The 12,271-nt window shown below is 36.5% G+C and overlaps 1 protein-coding gene across 1 annotated transcript; it reads left to right on the forward strand.

Annotated features, from left to right (window-relative positions):
• Nucleotides 1-1,140: 1,140 nt before the first annotated feature.
• LOC149840411 (GDSL esterase/lipase At1g31550-like) lies at nucleotides 1,141-11,258 on the forward strand (the record flags this gene model as incomplete). Its single annotated transcript, XM_090005063.1, has 6 exons — nucleotides 1,141-1,216; nucleotides 2,397-2,502; nucleotides 9,550-9,610; nucleotides 9,781-9,936; nucleotides 10,224-10,500; nucleotides 11,032-11,258. Coding segments are annotated over 6 exons (903 nt in total), but the record flags the coding sequence as incomplete, so codon positions are not given.
• Between the last annotated feature and the right edge of the window lie 1,013 nt (nucleotides 11,259-12,271).

The following is a 12,271-nucleotide window of genomic DNA, read 5'->3' on the forward strand; positions in this document are numbered from 1 at the left end:
TTTGGGGCGTTACATGTATGTTGATACATATTGTAGATTGATTGTAGATTAATCTCTTTCGATTTCATATCTTCATACAATAGATAGTATGGTCGAAAGGTTCATATAGTTCTCCCCACCATACTATCTCATCTTTTGGATACATATACCACATATGCTCATTTCAATCATATTTTTAGCCCTAGTAAAATGGGAGAACAAGAATATAAAAACTATAAATATGAGCATTTTCAACACTTTTTTTGTAAATCTAACCATGTGAATGTGTTTGGCATGGTGAATTTGCTAGGAATCAACAATTGGATTTGTGTAATTTCTACGAAAAATGTGATTTTTGAATGCTTGAATATTTAGGAAGATTATGAGCTATTGATTTTAAATCCTTAAAAAATCTTGTTTATGCATCAAAATCGGATGATTAAAGAGAAAATTCTTATAAAACCAAGCATGCAGATCACATCCATACAGTTAGATTCAAGAGAAAAGAACAAAAAATTCATGAAATCATGCTTTACACATTAGTTCTCATAATTTCAGTTCTCATGTTCTAGTGATTTTATATATATATATATATATATATACATACATATATATATATATATATATATATATATATATATATATATATATATATATATATATATATATGTGGACATTTTCAGCACTTTTTTTGCAAATCTAACAACGTGGATGTGCTTGTCCTCTGAATTTGCTAGAAATCAACCATTGGATCATGTATTTTTGATGAAAAAATAAAATTTTTGAATGCGTGAATATTTATTAAGATTAAGTCATTGATGTTAAAGCCTTACAAAAATAATCTCATTTACACTTCAAAATTGGATGATTCAAGAGCCGGTTCTTATAAAACCAAGCTTGTAGATCACATCCGTACAATTAAATTCAAGAGAAAAAAAATCCATGAAAATCATGATTCACACATTAGTTCTCATATTTTCAGTTATCATATTCTAGTCACTCTCTATCTCTCTCTCTCTCGAAAACCTCATCAATGAAGAAACCTCCCAAACCTCCTCAATAGAAGTTTTATTGGATTTTTAGTATTGTTTTCAAAATTCTAACCGTACAGATGTAATATATATGCTTGTTTTTATAGGAATAAGTTCTTGGAGCATTTGATTTCCTTACGGAGAAACCTTCTTTGGCCACCCAACTGGACAATGCTCCAATGGAAGGTTGATGGTCGACTTCATAGGTATTGTCTTTGTGCTTCTCTACTTCCACAGTCACTCTTTACTAAGAATGCACAATGAGCCGAGTTAGCTCAGGCTCATCTAGTTTAAGCTCGACTTGAACTCTTTTGAAAAATAAATTTGCTGAGCTTGAACAAGCTTTCAGGCTTGATACACATAAACGAGTCAAGCTTAAATGGGTGGTCTAGCTCAAACAAGCTCAATTAGGCTTAGTTCACATAGTTATATAAAAAAATTAGATTTATATATCTATGTATTTTGTTCATATTCATAACACAAAGAAGGATCTTACCTTAGTGGACAATTCATTGGAAGAGGCATGAGACCGTTTGCATCTCTTTCAAAAAAGGCATTTTTCACAATTTAAAAAAAAATTAAAACAATTTTAAATTAAAGGTTTTCAGCTCGTACTCTAGCCAATCCCGAACCATCGTTGTTTAAGCTCGGTTTGGGCTGTTTTTTTTCATGAACCGAGCCAAGCCAGCCCAACCTCAGCTCAACAAGGATCGTGTGCATCCCTCCTTTTTACACTTAAAGAATATGGCGCAATTTACTTTTCCTTTGTTGCCAAGCTTGTGCTCTAAAATTTATATGGTACCAATTCACGACACCATGACCAATGTGGGAGTCGCCCACATGGCCGGCATAGTGATTGTGAAGGCATTGATATCAAGATGCAAGAACAAATCCCGCTGGTGCATGCTGTGTCAGTAGCTTTTAGAGGCGGGCCACATAAGACAAGGTGGTCATGGCCCCACCCAAAGTTTGCCTTGCTGGGGCATGGGTCCTTTAAGTGGCTCGGTTCTTGGCGAGGGCTCCTCATCATAAAAAAAAAATTAATGATATCATAATCTTGCTGATATATTACTAATCTTGTACATGATATGATTGGCATCTACTAATAGTCCTTAGCAATTAATTTGCTTACTGGGTTTCTTCATTGAATCTAAAAATCAAGTAGGATGAATTTGGTTGCCATGCATGAATAAGGTGCTAAATATTTGGAGCCAATCTTTTCTATTATTAGACCTTAATCGCGTCATGCATGAATATAAGGTCGTAAATATTTGGAGTCTGATTTTTACTTAGATAAAGACTTACCTTGTGTCTAGCATTGAGTCACGGTAGCGGTGTTTATGATTTTAGTCATAGATATCACTGTAATTTTTTATACCTTTTCAGCTAAGGCATTTGGTCTTCCACTTCTTCTTCCATATCTGACCGATCCTGAGGGCAAAGATTACACCAGTGTAGTCAATTTTGCAGTAGTAGAGCTACAACACTTGATGTATCATACTTTGTGAACCAGTTGTTGGATTTGTAAATCCATCAAAAACTAAAGAAGACTGATTTATATATTCTCGCTAAACTGTTGAAATAAAAACTAAAACAGATTTTGATGCGGAGGCGTACTTGAATCCATAAGCGCTCTGGTAGATCATTAACGGGTATGATCTTACAGAACCTGTATATCTGGCCCTATTCTTTTCTCTAAACCTTATGAGCGGGACTATTTTCTCTTGATAATTATGAGGAGCCTCAAATAGAGGGCCATTATATAAGGTTTGAGGACCATAACCTAATGTGTATCCAATTAGGAGTCTGTGTCCATTTCAACCCATTACAGAATGGTAGACAGATCAAGTCTCTCCACATAGTGTATCATACCATATAAGATATCACATGGCCCAACCAGATTAAATCACATAAACCGGGCATGAACCTAAGACAATCTATAATGTATGATTCAACGTATGTAGGCGCACACGATTTTTCTAACAATCTCCTACTTGGGCCACATATATAACCTTATAATCACACATTATATTCTTATGAGCTAAAAAATATTGTCTTATCAATTGATATGTCTACCAATCCAGTCCATTAATCATGTAACATAAAACTAAAGTGGTCTTCATTATAAATTAATATAATTGAACCCAACAATGATCACATATATCGATATAACCAAATGACATGAATCAAGTATAGATGTGAAGCATAAAAATTACATACAATATGACCAAACATGCCTATTTTCAATTGGTCCTTCCTTAGACTTTAGTGAGATCACAACAAAATGAGTACAGAATAAAACCGAAACTTTAACTTTATACTGAAGAACTTTATTATATCATAGAATGTCCAAATGCAAACTCCCATTAAACCATCATATCATAAAATGACAAAACACCCATTCGAGCAGTATGCTCATAAAAGACCTTGGGTGACAAACCTTTAGTAAGCGGATCCAGAATCATGGAGTTTGTGTCAATATGTTCTACAAGGAACTTAATGTCAATATGCTTTGACTTTGAGGAACTCTTTTTATTATTGAAATATGGCACTGTCGAATTATTGTAATAAAATAACTTCAACAGTTTTTTAACATTGTCCGAAATTCACAGCCCTGTGACAAAATTACGTAGCCATATTTCATGGTTGGATGCCTTGTAACAAGCTATAAATTTTGTTGCCATGGTAGAAGAAGCAATGAGTATCTGCTTAGCACTCCTCCAGAAAATAGCTCCCCCGGCCAACAAAAAAGCATAACCTGACGTGGATCTGTGACCGTCTTGGCATCCCGCAAAGTCAGAATCAGAATACTCAATTATCTTCAACTGATCTGACTTCCTGTATGTGAGCATGTAACCTTTTGTTCTCTGTAAATACTGCATAACCCGTTTGGTCGCTTTTCAATGATCCATACCTGGGTTACTAAAATATATGCCTAACATCCTAACAATAAACGCTAAATTCAGATGCATACACACCTGAGCATATATAAAACTCCCCACAACAGATGCATAAGAAATTTGTTTCATATCCTTAATTTCAGACTAGTGTTTAGGGCACTAAGCGAGACTAAACTTATCTCCATTAGCAACATGAGTTTTTCTTGGTTTGCAATCCTCCATGCCAAATCTATCTAGAATCCTTTCGATATAGCTCTTTTGAGATAATCCAAGAATACCCCGAGAACGGCCTTGATGTATTTGGATCCCTAATACAAAAGAGGCATCACAAAAATCTTTTATTTTAAATTTTTTTGCCAAAAATCTCTTGGTTTCGTGCAATATGACTATATCATTATTGGCAAGCAATATGTCATTCACATACAAAACCAAGAAAATAAATTTATTCACACTGAACTTATGGTATATGTATTCATCAACCACATTCATCTTAAAGCTAAATGAGAGGACAACTTGATGAAATTTATGATACTCCTAACCAAAAGCTTGCTTAAGTCTATAGATGGATTTCTTTGATTTGCAAACCATTTTTTTGGCGTCGCCTGAGACAAAATATTCTAGTTGGACAATGTATATTGTTTCATCGATATCACCATTAAAGAATGCAGTCTTAACATCCATATAATGCAGCTCTAAATTATAATGAGCCACAAGTGCCATCATAATCTTAAAAGAGTCTTTCGTGAAAACTAGAGAGAAAGTCTATGTGTAATCAATGCCTTCCTTTTGAGTAAATCCATTTGCAACAAGAGGGACCTTATATCTTTTCATACTACCCTTTGAATTTCTTTTGGTTTTAAATATTCATTTACAATCAATGGGTTTAGCACCTTCAGGTAATAGGACAAGATCTCACATGTCATTGTCTCTCAGGGATTTAATCTTCTCATGCATTGCATCAATCTATTTTTTAGAGTTAGAACTTTGTGTGACTTGACGAAAGTTGATTGAATCATCTTTTCTTAAGCCAATATTACCCTCATGTTCTTGTAGTTAGATAATATAATCATCTGAAATTGCCTTTCTTCTCTCTCTAGTGGATTTTCTTAATGACACTTGTTCATGAAGTGTTTCTTGAGGTTGTTGAGTTTGAACTCCAAGAGTAACAACTTGATTTTGGATAGGAAGATCTAAAATATTACCTTGATCTAGATTTGTGAAAACAATGTCAAGAATAAAAATTTGGTTATTGTCAACCACAATTGTAAAAAGAGAAATAGTCGCTTCTTCAAAAACAATGTTTTTTACTTTATCACTCCCCCCAAACTTAGCACCCTCAAAGAAATAAGTGTTTTGCATTTCGAAAATGACTTATTCACAAGATCATAAAACTTATAGCCCTTGGATCTTTCAGAATACCCAACAAAATAGTAGTTAACCGTTTTAGAATTCAGTTTCTTTTCATGTGGTCTGTAGGGCCTAGTCTCAGCTGGACATCCCCAAATATGAAAATGTTTCATACTAGGCTTTCTATTTGTCCACAATTCATATGGGGTCTTGGTTATTCCTTTATGCACCTAATTTCCTTATGTTTGTTCATTTCTCTTTTATACACTCAACACAAACCTAAAAGTCAGTAAAATTAAGGAAATCAAGAATCTCATTTGTCAGTGAAAGTCACTGAAATCAAACCTTTCAATTCTTTGTTTAGAAATATTACCTAAGCGCTTATGCCATAATAAAGCAGAATTCTCATTTATTAATTTGTGTTTTGTATCACAAAAACTTAAATGCAAGGTTTCATCAAATGAGACAACAATATCAAGCAAATAACAGTTATCAGCCATAGATAAAGAACTGGTCCCAATAAGATTTGAACCGAGAAACAATTTAACTTCATTATTTTCAAATAAGAAAGAATAACCATATTTGTCTAAAATAAAAATAAAACCAAATTCTGCCTAAAAGATGGCATAATAAATATTTCTTTCAAATCTAAATAATTTTCAGTCTTTAAAGGTAACTTAAATATCTCTATTGCCTCAATTTTAACTGTTTTGCTATCACCCATATAGTTAAATCTTTCAGCATCAATTGACGGTCGATAACTTAAGCAACCTTGTAAAGACACACTTATGTAAGTGATAGCACCAAAAGTTATCTACCAAGTGTGTTCGGGCATATAAGTTAAATTAACTTCAGAACAAACCAAAGCAAGAAGCGTACCTTTTTTCTCATGTCAGGCATGATACTTGGTACAGTCAGTTTTCATGTGACCATCCTCTTTGCAAAAGAAACAATTAGACTTTGGGTTCTAATGTCTTTTTTGTTTCTTCTGTGATTGAGAGTCAATTGCAGTTTCCTTAATCCTTTTCTTTTTCTTAAACCTGTCTTTAGAGGATACTGTCAAATGTGCACTTTTAATCTTCTCTTGGTTCATCTTATCCTCTTTTTGCACTCAGTGAAAAATGAGCTTATTAAGAGTCCATTTTTTCTTCTGGCAATTGTAACTGACCTTAAATTGACTATATTGTGCAGGAAGGGATATCAAAACCAAATGCATGAGTAAGTCCTCAAACAACTCTAACTTAAGTACCTTGAGTTTTGAAGTAAGATGGGAGATTTCCATAATGTACTCTCTAATATTTCATTTGCCCTTGTACCTCATTAAGATAAGACTCAAAAGAATAGTACTTGTCTTAGTCTTTTTATTTTTTATAAAATATTTTTTAATTTCTTAAAGGAAACGTTTGGCATTCACCTCTTCGGACATAGTGCTCCTAAAGGATTTAGGAATTGCATATTTCAAGATCATGAGACTCATGCGATTAGATCGATCCCACCGCTCAGAGTTCCTTTTATCCTTAGTGGAACTTCTATCCGTAAGAGTAGGAGGTTGATTTTCTCGTAGTGCAAGATCAAAATCTATACATCCAAGAACAATCATGACATTCTCTTTTCAGTTTTTGAAATTGAAAATGCTCAAAACAGGGATGAAATTAATATTTGCAAATATCGTAGAAGCAGAGGTATTAACTGAATTAAGAACAAACAAGTTCATGATTAACATACATTTTCATGTGCAATAACATAAAATAACATATTTAAACCATAGTGAACCTCATCACAAGATATCCAGCACAACATTGACATTTAGTCTTTGGACATAAACATCAACTTGTAAATAGTACTCTCAATACAGTAATCAAACATGGATAATTAATCTTATCAAACAATAAGCATTTCTTTGGACCAACTCATTATTCACATGAAAAACTGAATAATCATCTTATATTTATTATTAAAAGTATATATTTGGGCTCGGCTAAATAGTAATCTTTCTTTAAGCCGATCAATATTTGCATGAACTGCAAATATATAAACATCACAATATTCCAAAATGAATAAATCTACACAATCGAGGTTACTTTGGCAACATATTGATTCAACTAATTTAATTTAGAATATTGGACTCGAAATTCTAAATAATAACAATGTTTAAATATGTCAATATATGCATATGAACATAAATTAAGCACAATCATGACATGAATGGGCCATAAAAAGATAACCGAAAAATGCCCACCAAAATGACTCATGATGCACACCGAATAGCCTTTGCAAATAATAAAAACCTAATAAAATTTATTTATTTATTATTATTTTTTTAAGGCTTGCGCATAGGTTCGATCAATAGGAATGGGTTGGACCCACCTGTAGGTCACATCAGGTCTGACTCAGCACGGGTCAGCACCATAGCCGAGTACAAGCCTGCACCATCAGGTCGAGCCCATCCAGGATCAACCCGCATAATTGTGTGGCTTGACTCAATTCAACCCCCAAAACCAAAGGGGGACTGAACTAGTCAGTAGCCCCTATCTCCCAATGGGACTTGAGCCAGTTTGGGTCACTTAAGAAGCCTGTACCCAGTAATACATAGGACCGATCCAGTCTTGTGTACAGATACCAAAATGGCCCTAGCCCAGCTGAGCTGGCTGAAGAAGGTATCAAACCACTCTGGCTTGGATGAGCCAGCTGAAGAGGCTCTATATCGCCCTGGCCCGGCTTAGCTGGCTGAAGAGGGCACTAAATCGTCCCTGGACCGGCTGATCCGACTGAAGAGGGCATCAAACCGCCTTGGTCCAGCTTAGTCGGCTGAAGAGGGCGTTGAATCGGCCCTGGCCTGACTAATTAGGCTGAAGAAGGCACTGAATCGACCTAGACGATAACCAAATTTTCTGGCCTGTCTAAGTCGGCTAATAGACATTGAATCGACCTAAAAGTCATTTTGCTTGGCCCAGCTCATCTGCCTCATCTCGGGTTAGCTGCAGTGTGATTCATCTGTAATGAATGAGGCCCGAACGAATCGTCGAAAACCCATAACGGTCGCCAAAACTCATCGCCGGAGGGTTGAATCTCAATGACAGGGGGCCGAATCAAACCGCAATAGCCGCCGACCTGTGAAGATCACAGGCACCGACCAAATCTAGCCCGAATGCTGGCAGACCCAAAAAAAACTGGAATGGCATTCATCCTTCATCGTTCGGCGAACAAAAGAAAGAGGGACCTCCACCACCCACCGTCCTTCAGCGATCGTGTCAGCTAGGGCACTCCACCGTCAGACATCCTTATGAGGGTCGTCATTCATTGCTCTATGAATCAAGCAGCCAATGACCCCTCCTATCATCTGACAACCGAAAGAAAAATAGGGGAGAGCCAAACAGCCCTTTTGTATGCCCTCCATAATGGGGCATACGGGAAGGGCCCCGACTGGTGCTCTGTAGAACTATGCCAAACTTGATCGTTAGGTCGCCTGAGTCATCCGGTGATCGAAGTAGGCAGACGCCCGTCTGGCGATCAGACCAGGCATCCTCCCATTCGGTAGTCCAAATAGGGGTAAGCCCTTCACCACCCGACAATAGACTAACGATCAAAAAATTGGAGAAGGGCCCATATTGCCCTTCCATCCGATCCGCAGAGAAAGGAAAGGCCTGGCGGGCCTCCTATCTGGCAAGCTGAATGGGGAAAACCCTTTGCCGCACGGTGGTGATCTGACGATCACGATGGATCATCACTGAAAGAAATAGGAAAGAATATAAAAATCATGTTTTTAACGATTCAACGGGAACAATAACTCTGATACCAATTGTTGGATTTGTAAATCCATTAAAAACTAAAGATGACTGATTTACATGTTCTCGCTAAACTATTGAAATCAAAACTGTAACAAAACATAATGCGAAAGTGTACCTAAATCTATAAGCACTCTGGTAGATCGTTGACGGGTATGATCTTTCAGAATGTATATATCTGACTCTATTCCTTTCTTTAAACCTTATGAGAGTGATTGTTTTCTCTTGATGGTTATGAAGAGTCTCTAAAAGATAGTCATTATATAAGGTTTGAGGACCATAACCTAATGTGTATCTAATTAGGAGTCTGTATTCAATTCAGCCCATTACAGAATTATAAACAGAACAGGTCTTTCCACATAATATACCATACTATATGAGATATCACATGATCCAACCGAATTAGATTACATAAATCGGGCCTAAAGACCGTCTATAATGTGTGACTCAACGTATGCAGGGTTTGTTAAGCTCACAATTTTAGGGTTTGTTATTTTTTAACACCAGCAACTCACTAAACGTTCAACTCGGCTTGTTCGACAAGCTCCTACCTTCCCATTGCTCTTGTTAGCTAATTAAATTAATAACCAACTTTTTCAAAATTTTGCTTCCTGTTCTTCCGACAACAGAAGGGAGAAAAGAGGGAAAATCTTATATTCTGCATCAATCGAATGGATCAGACGTGATGGGAATGCCTCAAAAACTAATAATTAGTAGGTTTCTCATTTGATGCATGTGATAAAAGAGTGTCATCACTACCTTAAGTCATCACTATTTCTGGTTGGAGAGATTGGAGGGAACGATTACAACTACGCCTTCTTTCAAGGGAAGAGCATTGATGAGGTCAAAACTTACGTGTGTAATGTAGTGAACACCATCTCCGATGCTGTGCAGGTTGGTTTCTATATCTTCTCACTTTTGTTATTTTTTACCGGCCTTTGTATTTCTGAACTCTATTTGCCATTTAATTTTAAAGGGTTTTGTAAAAGTTTATCTTGGCATTGCCACAAATATCAAGAAAATTTGGTTTTAATTGGTTAAAAGAAAAAACTGACTCTATCGAGCAATGTTAAGCTATGGTCTAAGCAACTGACTGGAGCAGGACCAAGTTGGTTTGAACCTTTTCAAGCCTTTGACTACTGAACAAACTACAATGCACCAACCAACCTAATGAAATGCAGAGACTGATCAAACAAGGAGCAGTGGAGCTGAAGGTTCCAGGAAACCTTCCCATCGGCTATTCGATGAGCTACGGGACCATCTTCCGGTCGCAAAACACATCGGATTACGACCCTCAGATCGGTTGCCTCAAGAGCTACAGCGACTTTGCAGTCTACCACAACTCCCACCTGCAAGATGCGCTCCAAAAGCTAAGAGAGATGCACCCACATGCAAGGATCATTTATGCTGATTACTACAATGCTGCTGTGGGCTTTTTCAGAAACCCCAGCCAATTCGGTAATGCCTATGATTCTATTAAACTTTACCTGTTGATTGTCCAGTTTTTTACAATAAGAAAAATTTGATAATGGTATGTTCTGCAAACTGGGGGGTGGTCATATATGGTTTGATTTCTTGTATTGATAGGTTGGCTATGTCGGCTCTGAACCAGCTTGAATCTGAGATCAACGGAAGACTTGGTCAACTTTGAACCCAGATTCAAGTTGGTGACTTAGCCAACTCAATCATGTTTTTTTTTTTTTTGCATAGTTGCATTATCTTTTACAATGAGAACCTCCCAGCTTTACTTATCCAACTGCTCGAACCTATTCAACTAGTTTGACTGGTTTGATACTGATTAAGGTCACCCAAGACTGGATTGACTCTTTCTAACTTTGATCTATGCTCCATCTTTGCCTAGTCTTAGTGTTGTGAATTTGTAGTATGCTAATGTTTAATTTTACTCTCCTTTATTTTGATTAACACAAATGAATTGATAATTAATATTTGTTTTTTTTCTTTTAACTTTTCTCTTTGTTTAATTGCCAGAGTATGAGAGTGCACTGAGGGCTTGCTGTGGTAAGGGAGAGCCATACAACTTCAACCTTGGGGCCACCTGTGGGGAGTCAGGGATCAAAGCATGTGAAGATCCAACCAGATATGTGAATTGGGATGGCATTCATCTTACTGAGAAGGCCTACCAGTGGATGGCCAGTGGATTCATCACTGGGCTCTTCAGTTACCCCTCTATCAGATTGCCCCAGAATTGCAACTGAACATTAATCTGATCAGTTCAACAACCATTGTTTTTATTCTTTTATTGCTTTGTTTTATTAGACTTATCTGTCAATTGTTTCTAATCTGGTGATTGAAAGCCCTTAGGAATAGAATAGTCAAAAGGGGATTGTCTTTTAGTTCAAGGAAATGCATGGTTTGAAGGTTGCATGTTAACCAACTGCTCAAGGGTTCGTAGTGTTACTTTTCTTTCTTCATGAAAAAATAGTGTTCTTTCCTTTTATATTGCTTCTCTCTCTCTCTCTCTCTCTCTCTCTCTCTCTCTCTCTCTCTCTCTCTCTATATATATATATATATATATATATAGAGAGAGAGAGAGAGAGAGAGAGAGAGAAAATGGGTCAGTGCTAAATGTGTTTTTCTGCTCTTTGGGTATATTTTTTCGCAGTTCCAACACTATAAATGTGTTGGGCATGATCGATTTAAGAGGAATCCACACCTGGATTATGTGTTTTTGATGAAAAAACGATATCTAGAGCCTAAAAATTTTACAAAGATTTTGAATCATTGATTTTTGGAACGTTATAAAAACCCACCCATGTGTTCCAATAGAACACTTCAAGAGCTGATCTCTATAAAATCAAGTACATATATCCCATCTGTACGGACAGAATTTAAATAAAAAATAAAAAAACCCTGAAAAACTTGTTCAGCATCATTAAGCACGGACCATTACTCTCTCTCTCTCTCTCTCTCTCTCTCTCTCTCTCTCCAAAGCAGGTTATATGTTCCCCCCTGAACAGGGCAGTTAGCTACATCTCATGTTCGGGGGTCCCAAAGAGCACCACGTATGTAAGCATGTGTGTCTCGTATTCCCATGTTTGTCAGCGTTAATTAGCATTGGAGTTTGATGTGATTGCAAAGACTTAAGTACCCTCTCCTCCATTGGTGCCAAAAAAAATGACGATTCTTGAAAAGGAGTGGTTGTAAAGACTTAAGTGCCCCGAAGATGATTATTTAAGACCCAGTCTCTGCACTGCAGGATTATCCGAGA

This window comes from Nuphar pumila, chromosome 4, assembly GCF_984573655.1.
Source record: "Nuphar pumila chromosome 4, dmNupPumi1.hap1.1, whole genome shotgun sequence".
Classification (NCBI taxonomy): domain Eukaryota; kingdom Viridiplantae; phylum Streptophyta; class Magnoliopsida; order Nymphaeales; family Nymphaeaceae; genus Nuphar; species Nuphar pumila.